Here is a 16,452-nt window from a genome sequence, read left to right as displayed (position 1 = left end):
TTCATCTTTAGTAGGTCTGTTGTGAAGATTTTTGCAGATAGATAATGTCTACATTTTGCAACTATCTTTTTAGGAAATACCTTTCTGCCGTAGTAGTTCGGTACCACTGTATTTTTCTGCTTTTAATAGCCATTATTGCCCATTTGCATCGGACAAATGTTCTCCCAGTGCCCCGTTTTCTTTTTTTGGGTCTTTGCCCTCCTCTTTCCTGCCCTGCTTCCTCCACTCTAGGCTGTATGATGGGTAATCCCCTGACACTCTTTGCTTTGACCGCATTTCTGAGTACGGTAGCCCAAATGCGTATTTTTATCTCTGTTATTACTCAGTGGAGTTCTAGTTGACACTTGGAATGCAGTAGTTCATAGTAAATGTTTGAACGGACGAGTTAGTCTACCATCTTACAACTCAGAAAGTTTTTTCTAGTTTTATCTTGTATATTTATCAGTCTGTACCAGCACTTTCTATATTCTCTGCTCCTTAAAATAGATGCTCATGCTGTCCATGAGACTGAATCCCCATTTCAGTCAGAGTTTTTGTTTTATGTTGTTGCACATCAGGGCTGGGCAATAAATTGATTTTTATCCATCCATCCATCCATTTTCTAACACCTTTGTCCCTTAATGGGGTCAGGAGAGGTGCTGGTGCCTATCTCCAGTTAACGTTCCGGGCGAGAGGCAGGGTCATCCTGGACAGGTTGCCAGTCTGTCGCAGGGCAACACAGGGAGAATTTACCTAGTGAGAATTTAGAGAGACCAATTTATCTGACAGTCATGTTTTTGGACTGTGGGAGGAAGCCGGAGTACCCGGAGAAAACCCACGCATGCACAGGGAGAACATGCAATCTCCATGCAGAAAGAGCCCAGGCCAGGAATCGAACCCAGAACCTTCTTGCTGCAAGGCAACAGCCCTTGATTTTTATCAATTAACTCAATTTTCTGTTTTTGAACATTTAATTCTATGAAAAATCTGTATTTTTTTTTCTCCATTTGGGTTTCCATAGTTCTGAATGTCAGCCTACCAAATAGCTACTATCTTGTTTGACAAACATGTTTTAGAAGCTTCTTTTTTATCCCTCTCCAAATTTCAATTCAGGTTAACTCTGAAAGATTGATTTTTTTTTAAAGACTTTTTTCTGTCATTTGTCTTTTTTTTTTGGAAAAAAATTGTAAATCATTTGTCAAGTCTGCATAGGAATTGTTTTCATAAAAGAGCTTGTTGTTTTTTGTGGCTCAGTACTCTGAGCCTGTCTTTAACATGTAATATGCCAGTTTCCTGCTAAATTTTATCTTCTCTCATGAACAGGAAACTTTACCTCCACCACTTGAATCAGCAGCTCCCTCCAAACTTGGAGTCAGTTCTGTTTCATGGCTGATGTTGGTGCATCTTTATTTCCATCCCACCAGTCACTGTGCAGCATCAAAATCTGTCCTTACAGTTTAACAAAGATGTCTGGGCCATAACAGGTGCTACTGATTCTGATTTTTGCTGATACTGAACTAAAATAAAACTATAACTGACTCTGTCAGGTGTTGTTACGCATAGTGTATTGTGACATACGCTTTTAATGTTCCAATCTTTCTTCTTTTTTGTGAAAAACATTGAACAATACCTGTGAAACAATCCAGACTTACTTGATCATTTCATGAGGTTGGGTGGGTCCGTCAGGCTGCCCTCTCTCATGCCAGAGTGAAAAGTAACAGTGGCTGATTTTCAGATGTTTGTAGATAAAATTGGTTTCACACGTTAGCATCGACCTACCACCGATTTCCTAAAATGAAGTAAATCGACTGATCCGTTCATCCCCCTAATTTAAAAAGTAACAAATAGCTGCTTCCCATTTTTCTGTTTGCAATATGGACAAAGGATTTTTCTTTTATTTTCATCTTAATCATATCAACTAAATAATTTTTTTCCCTACTGAACTATAAGTTATTTTATTATTTAAATAGCATTCAGCTTCTATGCAGTACAAGTCTGGAACAAACTGCAAAACAGCCGAAACATTGACTTCCTTTAGGCCAAGGCTAAAAACCCCCCTGCTTAGAGTTGCCTTGATCAACATATTTGATGTTGATGGCATTTGATAAAATGTAATGTTTATTTCATGTTTTATAGTTGGCGACTGTGATATTTTTATGAGCACTTTGAACTACCTTGATGCTGAAAATAAAATTGATTTGATATTTTCAGAAGATTATATTCCATTAATGTAAGTCCAGCTTTTTTTTTTTTTTTTTTTTTTTTTTTTTTTGCATGGCCAATATTTATTCTCCAAACCTGCTGCTGGTGGAACAAAATTCCTGCCATTTCTTCATGCTATTAGAACCCGTCTGTGAATCTCCACATATCCTTAAAGTTTGTTGTGAGTGAGACCAAGTCGAGGCCATTCCGCTTCTGAAAACGATTATTTTTAGTCTCGGTGTACCACTTTCCCCAAACTTGGCTGCGTTTGCCGAGGTCAGGACGCCGGGCATGAGTGCAGACTGTTGCGATAAATTATGAAACATGTGTCTTTCTGTTTGTGCTTTTAGACTGCCTTTTCAAGCTGTGTCCAATGAACAGATACTCGGCACAGAAACAGTTCTGGAAAGCGGCGAAGCCGGGCGGTAACAGCACGACGGACACGGTCCTGCTCAATAAACTTCACGTAAGATCTATTTCCAGCCTCGCAAACCATAATTGCAGTGTAACTACACAGGCGATTTCCGACAATGCGTGTTTGTGATTCCATCCATGTGCTCTGTCGTGACCTTCCAGCACGCCGCAGACCTCGAGAAGAAGCAGAATGAGTCTGAAAACCGCAAGCTGCTGGGAACAGTCATCCAGTATGGAAATGTGATTCAGGTGCGCTGCGGCCGACCAGATAAGGGGCTTTGCTTAAATGGACTGTGGTGCTGTGCTGCATGCTCAGAGCATGCTGAGTGCTTGATAAAACTGACCATAATTCTGCTTTTTAATCTGAAGAGCTTTAAATAATTGCCGCAGAACAAAGAAGTCCTATAAGGTCACCGTTAAAAGGTCTTTTCCTTCGCTCATTGCTCATGAAGGTTTTGCATTCATGTGCGTTTATCTGAGAAACTTGCTGTGTAATGTGCATAAGGGAGATAGTGTGGGATGTCCTAGCTGCACATACCTTATATAATTCAATTACTGCTTGGGAAACATACACTTAGAAGCTTGTTAGGAGAAAACCAGCTGTGACTAAAGTTCCCAAAGTAACCCCTTGGATCAATTGGCAGTCTTGCATGACCTAAAAAAAACAAAAAACAATATCAAGCATCTCTGCTGTAAAGTTCATTCAAGTTGTCCCCATGGCCTCCGTCGCACCAGTTTTTCCACATTTTTCTCAAGCTGTGTAACATTTTTCACGTCTCGGTCCAGAGAGAGAGAGAGAGACTGATTGGTTACGTCTCCTGTAATTGTATGCCTTGTTGTGCCAACAGTTGCTGCACCTGAAAAGCAATAAATACCTGACGGTGAACAAGCGGCTACCTGCACTGCTGGAGAAGAATGCCATGAGAGTGACTCTGGACTCGGCCGGGAACGAGGGATCCTGGTTCTACATCCAGCCGTTCTACAAGCTGAGATCCCTGGGAGACAGTGTGGGTAGCGCCGGGTGTGGGATTCCAGTTAATTATGCCCAATAGAAAGAACCTAGCGTGTATTTTTAGACTTTACACGGGATTCGAAAACAGAAGTCACATGCACTCGCCACATCTGAGCCTCCAGTTCAGGCTCGACGCCGTTTGTTTTGAAATGTTCAACTTGTCAAGCACGACGAACTGCTGATAAACACCAATCTGTTCAGGAAAGAGAGTCTATCCGGTTGGATTAGAAGCACTGTGTATTCAGAATCCTTTTCAGTGTGTTTTACAAGCACAGATGAAAAGCCGGACGATGATGAGCTCCGGAGGCATCAAGATGAAGAACATGGTTTTACTAAATATACTGCAAAATCTGACCAAGTATTTTTGTCCAGTTTGTTGTGCAAATATCTTGGTTCACTTGAAAGAAGAAAAAGCTAACTTGCAATTAATGTTTTAGAAAGATATAGGAGCTTGTAACATGAGAAAATGGTCATTTTAGTGAAATAATCTGCCAGTGGAACTAGAACTTTTTAATCTATATTAAGGAATTATTGACTTAAAACAAGTTTCTATAATTACTAAAAAGCTACTTATAAGTTAGCTTTGTCTTATTTCAAATGTACTAAAATATTTTCCCTAGAAACTGGACCAAAAATACACACACACTTGGTAAGAGTTTGTGTTTTAGCAGCGTACAGTAAAACAAAATCTATTAATTGCATCTCTCTTAATACCTATGCTGCTATAATCCAATGTACTGACCTGCGGTTTGATCCAGAGAGAACTGCAGGAAATGAGACGCAGTGTGAAAATTCATTTCGAGTGCAGCCAATTTCCTCTGTGCTTGAAAGAAATAAAAAAAGGAAACCACAGGCTGTAGATACAGCTAAAGTATTCGGATCCATTGAAGTTATGCTCATGTTGACTTACAAACACAAAATTCAATGTATTTCACTGGGATTTGATGTGATGGACCAACAGAAAACAGACCAAAATTATGAAGTGTAAGGGAAAGGATACATAAGATCTTTGTTGGCAGATACCACAAGACTTTTTCTTTGTAGCAGGTCAAAACACAGAGAGAGGAGACTGCAAACATGTGGAACAAAGGTTCCCATTTGAGGTGCAAATGGGAAAATAACATATATGCAAAATATAGCCCAATACTGGAAAAGCCATTGTAGTTGAAAAATATCTGAATATAAGACAGCAGTTCCCCCAAAACTCCTCTTATAAAGTCCTTACCTAGTCAAAGTAGAAACTGAAGTTTAAGCAAGGATGTTTAGCAAAACTTGAAATTTGATAATCGCAGGCATCCAGGTGGAAACTGAGCTGTTTTTGATTATAAAGGGATAAAAATGAATAATATGTACAAAATTGGTAGAGTAATTTTCCAAGATAGTTGCATCTTTAACTGCAGTGATTATTGGTTAAACATGCAAAGGGTTGACTTAGGGTTGGGTTCATGGTTTAAATTATAAAAACTATACATCACTTTCATTTCTTTCCCCAGTTATATGCCACTTTGTGTTGGTCTGCTACATAAAATCTAAAGAAAGTATGTTAAAGTTTGTAATGGCAACACAAACTCACTAAATGTGAGAAAGATTTGGGTATTAATGTTAGCACACCTGTTCTGAATTTGTCATGATTTTTCTTTTCTTGCAGCAGAAAACGCACCCGTTTTGCCTGGAGTGCTTATAAAAGCAACAAGTTATAAAAGAAAAGAAATGGAGATTTCTTGTTTTTCTTGCTAACGGGTTATATAAAGCTACATTTGCATAATGCTTTTTGAAGGGAAGTCAGAGTGGCTCAGGTAAATGAGGCATACGTGAACCTAACCTCTCCTGCTCGAGCTGCAGTTTCTAATCGTGGCTAATGGAAGGTGATAGAGTTAAGCTGGCTGAATGGCTAATTAAGTTCCACTTAATTAATCCCTTTGGGAAGATTTGTCCTCCACATTTGATTCATCCTTTTAAAAGGACCAAGAGGCACCAGCCTCTCTTCCAGTCTGACCAGTGTCTTGGTCAGCGGCATCGACCGTAAGACCTCAGTCTGTTTCTTTGAGAACATGCAGATTACTCTCTGTGGCACAAAATGTTTGACTTTTGAAATCAAATATTTAAAGACAGTTACTTTTTAAGATGAATTCTTGCACCACTTTGAAAAGTTGAGTTCAGCTTGTGGTGCATGTAAATAATCAAAGCTTATTAAAACTATTTGTCATAAATTAAAGCTTGAGGTTTTTTGATGTGTTGTTGGCAAGAGACACAAAGGGACTCTAGCTCCACCTAGTGTTCAAGAAATGGCGTCTATAGTTAGAAACAAATCTGAGCTGGTAGAGTTTTTATTTGATTTATAAAATGTAGGTCACTTTTGTAAAATGATTAAATTGTTTTGATCACATTTTAAGGTTTTCTATGTTTATATTTCGCTTCTAAGCAATGTGGTGTTCCTCTGTGAATCTGCGTTGCTCCTGCAGGTGGTGATCGGAGACAAAGTCGTCCTCAACCCTGTGAATGCAGGACAGCCTCTCCATGCCAGCAGCCACCAGCTAGTTGACAACCCGGGGTGTAACGAGGTACGACTGTTATAATAATAAATAATAAATGTGTTGAAATGTTCATACAGCATTTCTCTATGTGTTTTTTTTCCTCAGGTTAATTCTGTAAATTGCAACACAAGCTGGAAAGTTGTTCTATTCATGAAATGGAGTGACAACTTGGAAACTATACTCAAAGGGGTAGGTACTGACACAATTTACATTACTTGATGTTTTTTTTGTTTTGTTTACAACAGCAAAAATTGACATTTACTTGATCACGTCTTACTGGCTTTTTTGTTTTGTTTTGTTTTGTTTTAGGGTGATGTCGTGCGGTTATTCCACGCAGAGCAGGAAAAGTTTCTAACTTGTGACGACCACAGGAAGAAGCAGTACGTTTTTCTCCGAACCACCGGTCGACAGTCGGCGACTTCGGCCACCAGCAGCAAAGCACTGTGGGAAGTGGAGGTTGGTGGAACGTGTTCCCAAAATCCAATCCGTCCCCCGATCAGTTAAATGCTGATCCCTGATACGGAAACAGTGCTGGCTTTACTTGCTGTTTCTTCTCTCATCACCAGGTGGTGCACCATGACCCATGCAGAGGAGGCGCAGGATATTGGAACAGTCTGTTCAGGTTTAAGCATTTGGCCACCGGCTGCTATTTGGCTGCAGAGGTGGGTGAGGTGTGTGTCGGTGGATTTCCCCCCCCACCCCACCCCCTTTTTTTAACGGTATACTGATATAGACAAACATTCAATTTCTGAGCTGGCAGCAATAATTAAACATCAAGAGACTTCTAATTTATAGACAGTTTTTCATAGACAACAAGAGCAACACAAAGTATTTTAGGGAAGATGAAAGCAAAAAGTATAAAAAACAACATATGGAAATAATAATGTAAACAAGGAAATTATGTGGGAAATATCTGAACTGTTCTTTTAATGAGGAGGAGATGCTAAAGGTGGACATGTAAATATATAATGCACAAATCCTAACATCCTTTAAAAATGATAAAATCCTGGTAAGTGTTGATTTGATCAATGTGTGCTGTATTTTTATATGTTTGTATTGTGTTTTAGTGCTTTGTTGTTGTGCTGTAATCTTTAGCAGGTGTATTTTGTCACCTTCTGAAAATAATGACCCAAGTCTATTTTTGCCAAAAAAAGAGGTGATGATTATTTTTGCAAAAATAACTTCTGGCAAAAAAGAAAGTATATCAGTAGCATGGCTTTATTGGAAAAGCTGCATATGATTGAATCTGGTATTTTTTTCAAAGAAACATCTACATGTTCTACTATGACAAGCAACTAGCATCAACAAATACGTGTTATTGTTGTAGAGAGCCCAACATTTGGCTGATATTAATTGTAGTTCCAACAATACTTTGCAATGTTGTTGTGATCAGTAATTTTGAAAAAGCAATACATTTTAGATAGTTCTGCTTAAAGGGCATCAAAACCACCTTAAAATCTATTCTGAAATGTCCAGGAAGCAGAGATTTCAAAACTGCAGTTATTTATATTTTATTTAAAGAAAAAGAGTACATCATTCTTAAATGAATGATTCATTGGATAATGTTTTTCAAATGGATTTTCTAGGTGAACCCAGACTTTGAGGAGGAGAGCGCTGAGCAGCGATCTTCTGTAAGTCAGATGTTCTCTCGTTGTTGGAGCTTTGCCTCTGCTTCGTTCTTGGGCGCTTTAAAAATCTGTTCTGGGTTTTTCTTTGTTGCTCTAGGTGGTGGACTTTATACCCTTCAATTTTCAGGTATTGTCACACAATCCATAGATGTTGTTTGGTTGCTGCGTCAGTGTGGATATGCATATAAATTAAAATCTGCACTCGAATCCAGATTTGGCAGAAAATCTCATCATTTGCTTTGTGTGTGTCAGTAGCTCCTGACTACCACAAGGTGTCACTGTGTAATCATCTTAGTTGATGCTCAGCAGTGCTGGTAGTTATTGAATAAAAATATATTTTGTTTTCTTTAAGAGCACAAATACAGCAAATTCCAACATCATCTTAGAGTAGAAGGCTTAAAAAACACAGAGGATGTTTGTAAATGTACATGAAATTACTTCTTATCAAATTTAAAGAGTTTCAGTATGATTTACCTTTGTTCACTTAGCATGGTTATTTACCATTATGGTTGAAGATTGTTGCCACTGATTCTTAACTCCCTTACAGGTGTGTGCAGGGCATCCTTTACTGTATTTTTATTTTTGTTTTTAGCTGGATGCTGATAACGAGGCTCTGCGAGGCCGCCTCCGCGCTCCACAGGAGAAAATCATGTACACCCTGGTCCCTGTACCCGACGGCATGGAGGTGTCGTCCATCTTTGAGTTGGACCCCACCACCCTAAGAGGAGGGGATTCGATGGTTCCCAGGTACGGCACGTAAACAAAACCCGGTCCGAACTGTGAATGAGTTCGAGCTTCAAAAATCCCCCGTCTGAAACTCGTGTTACGACCAGGATTGGGAGACCTGGCTTAAACATGAAGTCTCATATTTCATATTTTTTCAGTTTCCAATTTTAATCCATTTTCTTTCCTTCATGTTTTTTTTTCTTTATAGAAATATCAATGACGGAAAATATCTAAAAGAAAAAAAAAAGTACAGCAAAAACAATTCTATTTTATTTCCCTGAGTGAGCTGACCTGAAATCAAAGTCGAAATAAAAAGATGTAAAACATGTTTGTCATGATAGTTCTTGGGTGAGTTAACATCCCTCTGGAAACCAAAGAAGTACATTGGTGACGAACAATTCCATATTTTCTAAAAATTAAATCTTCAAAAAACAAAGGAAATCTATTTATTGCTCTCCCCTAGTTGCAAACATTTTACATTACAGCCAAGCTTGATTTTAATAAGTGAGAAATTATGTTATAATCAAATTTGGTGTTTGAGGAACAGCAGTATAAAAATTCGAGCGAGACCTTTTGTAATTTGCCATAAGACAGCAAATATGTAGAATCAAATCAATTTAAGACATGAATCAATATTCATGTCTTAAATTGGCCCAATCAAGATCCAGACCTAAATCCAACTGCGAATCTTTAGGAAGACAAATAGTTTTTCATGGATGCTCTCCAACCAAACTGACTGAACTGGAGCGATTTTCAAAGATGAATTAAAAAAAATAAATAAATCCAGTTTCCGAAATGTGCGAAACTGGTAGAGAGGAAACCTGAAAGACTTGCAGCTGTAATCATCTGCTACTTGAAAGTGCTTAAACTCGGAGCAAAATCATTTTATAAAGGAATGAAAAAGAAGGAAAATTCAAACCTTTTTGTTATGAGTTCAACGACGCATTCACTTTCAATGAAAACATAGTACTGAAGGAATCTTAAAGTATGGGGTAAAAAAAACCTTGACAAATGACAACTATGTTGATGAAATACTGTCCCTTTATGAAGACCACAGTGATGTCAAAAAACATTTCAAAGAGGAAAAACATGTGAGTCATGTGTTTTTGTGGCGGGGGAATTTAAAGCATCAGTTGAAACTAGTTTCTGTGGTATTGAGTTTAAAAGTGGGCAATTGTGGACACGGACCAGTTTTGCTATGTGGTGTCTGTTCTGACTGTGCGATCACTCTCTTTTGACTAAAAGCAGATCTTTTAAACACAAGAACGGTATAAAGGCAAAGCAGAAAATGTGTCAGGCTTGCCTAGATGAACACAAGAGAGGGAGAAAACTCCCAGATTTCAAAATATCAACATAATTATTAATGTTTCTACGCAAGAATACAAACCACATATTATGTAAGCTGCACACACATTTAGTGGGGATGTTTTGTAATCTGATCTGCATCTGATCTTGAATTTCTGTTAGGTTTAATATATCAAAGTTAATGGAAACTGTCCAAATGGTGGGTATTATGTAAAATTGACCTTTCTTTTCTTTTTGTTTTTTGTCATAAAGTTATTCCCTCATCAAAAACACATCTGCATGCCTCCACTTCACAGAGCATGCCTTCCCCACTCAGCTCCTCCAGACTAGCGGCAGCAGCATTTAGCAAACACCTGGCAGAGCTGAGAGTCTGCTGACTTCATCATATGAACGACTTCTCAGTTCAAAGTTCCTAGGAAACATTAATGAGAAGCATTTTGTGACGGCATGCTGAAGGCAGCGTGTTGGAAAGAGTAGAAGCTTCTTAAAGAGACAGAGGTCAATTTCAGATTGTGAAGTCAAAGGTCTTTTACGTTTTGTGTGATACGTAGAGCATATTTATAACAACCGAAAGCAGCATAAGCTTAGTTCCCATTGACTTTAAATTGCACGACTGGAGTTATAAAAATAAATTTGCACAACAAATTTGAAAAAACTTTTTTGGCATCACACCAGTTTGTATGCAGCAGCAAAGGTCTTACAGCATTGTACAGTTGATCAAAACTTGAGTTTCAGTCAAAAGTTGGACATTGGCAGCTCTTTTGTAAATTTACTGACTGCAATTTCCCCAAAACGTCGCATACATATGTGGCCACTCCCAAAAATAAGGAGTTTGTCGCTCCAGTGCCTCAATAAGATGTCAACGTCTCCTCTGATGGCTGATGGATAAGCTCTAGTGCCATTGCTGAAATGTGAATATATGTCATGTAAATGTTTACATCCGTCACCACCTTCATTTTTAATGACCTGTTAAGTGAACAAGCTTATTCATGAAAGTTTTTTATTGTGTTTCTTAATTAATGGAAACACAACTATTGCAAAATTGTGTATTTTTTTTATTTTTATTTTTTACACTAGCAGAATATTTAAAAAATGGTTTTGCATATTTGTAATAGAAACACAGTGACTTGACTGTGCTATCAAACGGCTCTATGTGCCTGAAAAATATATTGCACTGCCCCTTTAAACAGCAAAGCTGTGTTCCTGCCTTTGTTGACTGCAGTCTTGTCATCTGTGTTCAGGTTTTGCTTTGTTTACGACTTCTCTTTGACTGCATGGTATGAGGGATGAATGTTTAGTTCTGAAAGTCCAATGGTGTACTTATCCTTGTGAGATGAAAACAGAGGTTACACAGCGTGATTAGAGCCTTTACAATGTCATGCCCTTTGTGTGTTTTTGGTCACGACTACCTGTCACTTCAACCTGAAGTAACCCTGCCTCTCAGACTTTAGCCACGCCAGCTAATTAGCGCCTGACAGAACTGGCACACAAAGGTTAGCTCGTTAGCCTCGGTGGCCAGTTACATAATCTTTGCTAAGAATGTGGCTACTATCTGCGTTGTGCGCCTGAGGGCAGGCTGATGACACAGACAGTCACACATGGGGCAGGCCGGGTGATGTTACAGTGAAGCGAGCCTTTGGCGTAGAAGTTTAATACGCGTTTACAGGAGCAATAAGGCCACACAAGCCAACGCTAGCTAATCTCTACACATGCACCACAGTTCACCGGGGAGGCAATAAGGTTGCAACAGACACTGACTGATTATTATAGCCATTTGTTATTTATTGGGTGTGCCTTTTTATCACAGTACATTGTGCAATAAATCTTGTTGTTGTGCACTTTCCTCTCTGTTTTCCCTGGCACCGTTTCAGAGAGCTGCTTCTTTATGGTGTTTGTTTTATTGTCAGGTGCTGCATTTCATTGCTTTAGAGGTAGTTGAACACTTGTAACATGTTTCGAGTTGTTTTGATTGACTTCTCACCAATTCATAAAGATATCTCGAATTTACCTGCAGGCCTCTATATCTGTAATTTACGAGTTGTCTCCTTCACACAAAAACATGATGCTTAAATTTAGGTTTTGAAATCTAAGGGAGACCGTTATTGTTGAATGTCTCGAGTAGAAAATGGAAAGAGTTTGTTCCAACCCAATTAGTATACGACTTCTGCTTTTAGATGTGGCGATCCACCTACACACAAACACGTGGAAGAACATTCTCTGGTCAGATGTTGCATGAATTGACGTTTTAGGCCTTCAAAACAACATGCCGCCTTCAAATACCATCCCCAGCAAAGACATGGGAGCTTGTCACAGTTGGTGGGAGGATAAATGTATCTAAATGCTGAACAATCCTAGAGGAAAACCTGATGAAGGCTACAAAATACTTGGCTCAGCTCCCAGGAGGATAACCACAAACAAATCTATAACCTATAAAATATGTTATAGATTAAAACACAAAATCTTATCAAGTATTTTTGGCCTAGTGTCCAGTGCAAATATCATAGCACACTTGAAATGAGACAAAACTAACTTGCAAGTAACTTTACAGCAAGACATAAGAGCTTGTTTTAGGTTAACAATTCCTTAAAATACATAATAAAAAACTATTGGTTCCACTGTCATTTTCCCATGTTATAAGGGAAACAATCTGCCAGTGGAACTAGTACTTATTTATCAATATTAATAAATATGACTTAAACAAGCTCCCATATCTTGTTGAGAAGTTACTTTTAAGTTAGTTTTTGTCTTATTTCAAGAGTACTTGTTAATATTTTGTGTTTCTTGTGGTGTACTGGAAAGATGAAATGTGTTGGAGATTGAAAACAAATGAATACCACCTTTTTGCCAAAAGTTTTGACAAACATCTGTTACTTCTGCTTTGTAATTGTTCTTTTTTTTTTGGTGACTTGAAATTGTCGTCCTTCTGTTTTGTTTTGTTTTTTCTTAAAAGCGACTCTCTTGCCTTTCAGGAGTTCCTACGTCAGACTTCGACACTTGTGCACCAACACGTGGGTTCATAGTACCAACCTCCCAATTGACAAGGAGGAGGAGAAACCCGTCATGCTGCGGGTGCGGGGTTTGCCCACGGCCATCAGTTGACCAAGTGTAACGTTGATCAGTCTGCTTTGACAGCTGGACGTTTTGTTACGTTTTCCAGATTGGAACGTCGGCCGTCAAAGAAGACAAGGAAGCGTTCGCCATAGTCCCGGTGCCACCATCAGAAGTGCGAGATTTAGACTTCGCCAACGATGCTAGTAAGGTGTTAGCTTCTATAGCTGGCAAGCTGGAAAAAGGAACCATTACGCAAAATGAAAGGAGGTATGCTTCTCAGTCCGCCTTACTATGTCTGGTACTGTGTTATTTAAATGTATCATTCATAAACATGGGAGGGTGATTTAACAAAAATCTGCTCGAGTGAAATACTTTCATCTTCACTTTCCAGGTTTGTGACAAAGCTGCTAGAAGATTTGGTTTTCTTTGTGGTGGACATCCCCAACAGTGGGCAGGACGTGTTGGAGATCATGGTCAATAAACCCAATAGGGAGAGACAAAAACTGATGAGAGAGCAGAACATCCTTAAACAGGTAGGCCTTTAACTCTGTAGACTTCATATGAACTGGCATAAGATTATACCATTTGTTTGAAAACAACAACTTATTGGTTTTCTTTCCAGATTTTTAAGCTTCTCCAAGCTCCTTTCACAGACAGCGGGGACGGTCCCATGCTACGACTGGAGGAGCTGGGAGATCAGCGCCATGCTCCGTTCAGGCACATTTGCCGGCTCTGTTACAGAGTTCTCCGCCATTCCCAACAGGATTACAGGAAGAACCAGGTAAACTGCAAACTGCTTCAATAAAAACTCACAGTCTTGAATATTATTATTGTTATTTTTGTCATAAGCAACACCGTTTTTATTCTGTTCACAGGAATATATAGCCAAACAGTTCCGCTTCATGCAGAAGCAGATTGGGTACGACGTTCTGGCAGAAGACACGATAACGGCTCTGCTCCATAACAACCGGAAGCTGCTGGAAAAACACATCACCGCTGCTGAGATTGACACCTTTGTCACTCTAGTGAGGAAGAATCGGGAACCGAGGTGATGTTTTCAGATGAACAGAGTGAGATAAAAGCTGCTGATGTGACCAGGATTTGTTTGTAAGGTCTCTAAAAGAATATTATTGGCTATAAATATATTAACTGAGGAAAACCTGTCCAGTTATTGTTATTCTTCCAGGTGTTAATCATGTTGATTGATGTTAAAGGGGCAGTATTATGTAAAATTGATCTTTTTGAGCTTTGCATCATGTTATGAAATATACCTGGAGTCTTGCCTTGATTTTTTTTTATGCATTTTTGAGAAATCCTTTAATCTCCTTGGCAACCATCCAGCTGGGTGGACCTAGCCCCGCTTTAGAGACGTAACTCCTCTTCAGACCTGCAGTATCCAAGCCCTCACTCCACCATTCTCCCACTCAGCTCCTTCAGACTAGCCAGCAGCAATTGGCAAACACCTGGTGGAGCTGAGTGTCTGCTGAGCTTCCTGAAGATGGAGCATTAGAAAGAGCAGGAGTTTCTTGAAGAGACAGAGGCCCAATTTCAAGGCGTTAAATTACAAAGTCAAGTCGTATTTAATATACGTAGCATTTTTATAAGTAAAGGCAACATAGTTACTTGACTGTGCTATAAAATCATCCTATGTGTCTGGGAAATGCATTATACTGCCCCTTTAAGAAAATTTTAATTTATCTACGATGCATGGACTTTATTCCAGATATATGCCCTAAAATTAAAATACATAAAATAAATCCATGTTTTGCAGCCTTAGCCTCTCCAATGCTTATAAAATAATCTGTTCACAGATTTCTGGACTACTTGTCAGATCTCTGTGTGTCCATGCACAAATCCATCCCAGTTACTCAGGAACTCATCTGCAATGCAGTGCTGGACAGCAGCAACGCTGACATCCTCATTGAAACTAAGTAAGACACTCGTTTAAAGAGAGAGAGACAGAGAGAGAGAGAGAAGTGGAGGATCAAACATGAGCACTAAAAGAACACAAACGTTTTTCCACTTGTCACCAGATTAGTGCTGTCCAGGTTTGAGATTGAGTCAACGGCAAATGGGGAGGATCCTGTAGAGCCAGAAGAGGTGGAGGAGGTCTGGTTGTTCTGGAAAGACAACTGCAAAGAGGTCCGCAGTAAGAGCGTTCGGGAGTTGGCCCAGGATGCAAAGGAGGGTCAGAAGGAGGACCAGGAAGTGGTCAGCTACTACAGGTGAGATGTCTTGCATGTAAAGACAATTAAAACATTAGAAGTGCCTTCAAAAAGTGATGGTACTTCATGTAAATTTCCACATTTTGTCATGTTACAGCAAAATACAAATTAGTTATTGGGGATTTTAGGTGACATGCATCATTTGGAAGTAGAATGAAACGTATGAAAAGTGTGGAGTGACTTTGCCTTCAGGAGTCGCCTCTTTAGTAAATGGAGTCATTTACCAACTCAGTGTGATCTCTAAAGGCTCCTAGAAGTTGAAACATTAGAGGATAAACAATATCCCAAACTTGGAATATCTCTTCAACTCAGTCCATTATTTGAAAATTAGGAGAATATGACGCAGTTGCATTAATTACCAGGACATGACCTGGTAACTTACAGCAGAACTTTAATCAGCAAAGAGGATTTTGGTAATTTTGAAGAAAGTCATGTAAATCCAGAACTCAGGTGGCAGAATCTGTTAACAGGACAACTATTAATACAGATTTTATGCCTATAACGTATCAAATCATTTCTTGTATTAGTATTACTCTCCCAAGGTTTGATGCCGCTAACACTCCTGTCTCTCCATCCAGGTGCCAACTCAACCTCTTTGCTCGGATGTGTCTGGACCGCCAGTATTTGGCCATCAACAAGATCTCTGGTCAGCTTGATGTCGATTTGATCCTGCGCTGCATGTCTGACGAAGACCTGCCCTTTGACCTGCGGGCCTCTTTCTGCCGCCTGATGTTGCACATGCACGTGGACCGGGACCCTCAGGAGCAGGTCACGCCGGTCAAATACGCTCGTCTGTGGTCCGAGATTCCATCTAAAATCGCCATTGATGAGTGAGCGTCACCTCTGTGTACTTTTAATTGCTGTGCATTCGCCATCCAAAGACGCCTCTGACACGTTCTCTCCGTGTTAAACAGCTACGATAACGATGGGACCACTAGAGATGAGATCAAGGAGCGTTTCAGCCTCACCATGGATTTTGTTGAGACCTACCTGCGAGAGGTGGTGTCGCAAAATATTCCCTTCTCTGACAAGGAGAAAAACAAGCTCACCTTTGAGGTAATTCTTTTCTTTTGAGGTTTGTGAGTAGATGAGAGCCAAATAAATATGTTCGAACTTTATTTGCAGGTAGTAAATCTGGCCAGAAACCTCATATACTTTGGCTTCTACAACTTCAGCGACCTGCTGCGCTTGACGAAGATCTTACTCAACATTTTAGACTGTGTTCATGTCAGCACTGTTTTCCCCATCAACAAGATTGAGAAGGGAGATGAAAGCAAAGGTAAGCAGTTTGTTTCTGGAGCCCAACTTGACCCGTTTTACCACCTGAGATATTAAAGACAAAAGAAACACCAAGCCAGTTTCTCAGATTGTCATTA

General features: G+C 39.4%; 1 protein-coding gene across 17 annotated transcripts in view; it reads left to right on the top strand.

Moving 5' to 3' along the window:
* LOC103147315 (inositol 1,4,5-trisphosphate receptor type 1-like) overlaps positions 1 to 16,452 on the top strand; it is a 124,655-nt gene that overhangs the window by 24,032 nt on the left and 84,171 nt on the right. For 14 of the 17 annotated variants that reach the window (XM_016678332.1, XM_016678331.1, XM_016678330.1 and 11 more), the window contains exons 1-20: positions 2,533 to 2,647; positions 2,758 to 2,844; positions 3,444 to 3,602; positions 6,070 to 6,168; positions 6,247 to 6,330; positions 6,451 to 6,597; positions 6,708 to 6,812; positions 7,728 to 7,772; positions 7,867 to 7,896; positions 8,362 to 8,516; positions 12,770 to 12,869; positions 12,958 to 13,118; positions 13,243 to 13,384; positions 13,474 to 13,632; positions 13,727 to 13,899; positions 14,663 to 14,782; positions 14,885 to 15,076; positions 15,655 to 15,906; positions 15,991 to 16,132; positions 16,202 to 16,355. In XM_016678332.1, the coding sequence (XP_016533818.1) occupies positions 2,555 to 2,647; positions 2,758 to 2,844; positions 3,444 to 3,602; positions 6,070 to 6,168; positions 6,247 to 6,330; positions 6,451 to 6,597; positions 6,708 to 6,812; positions 7,728 to 7,772; positions 7,867 to 7,896; positions 8,362 to 8,516; positions 12,770 to 12,869; positions 12,958 to 13,118; positions 13,243 to 13,384; positions 13,474 to 13,632; positions 13,727 to 13,899; positions 14,663 to 14,782; positions 14,885 to 15,076; positions 15,655 to 15,906; positions 15,991 to 16,132; positions 16,202 to 16,355 (2,599 nt within the window). In that variant the 5' untranslated portion in view covers positions 2,533 to 2,554. Of the gene's footprint in view, positions 1 to 2,532; positions 2,648 to 2,757; positions 2,845 to 3,443; positions 3,603 to 6,069; positions 6,169 to 6,246; positions 6,331 to 6,450; positions 6,598 to 6,707; positions 6,813 to 7,727; positions 7,773 to 7,866; positions 7,897 to 8,361; positions 8,517 to 12,769; positions 12,870 to 12,957; positions 13,119 to 13,242; positions 13,385 to 13,473; positions 13,633 to 13,726; positions 13,900 to 14,662; positions 14,783 to 14,884; positions 15,077 to 15,654; positions 15,907 to 15,990; positions 16,133 to 16,201; positions 16,356 to 16,452 lie in introns of those variants that run through there. The other 3 variants (XM_007565585.2, XM_016678319.1, XM_016678333.1) reach the window with 2 other exon arrangements.

The sequence above is a fragment of the Poecilia formosa genome, unplaced genomic scaffold (genome assembly GCF_000485575.1).
Source record: "Poecilia formosa unplaced genomic scaffold, Poecilia_formosa-5.1.2 Scaffold180, whole genome shotgun sequence".
Lineage (NCBI taxonomy): Eukaryota > Metazoa > Chordata > Actinopteri > Cyprinodontiformes > Poeciliidae > Poecilia > Poecilia formosa.
Note: the sequence above shows the minus strand (reverse complement) of the source record. Positions and strands in the feature narration are given on the sequence as shown.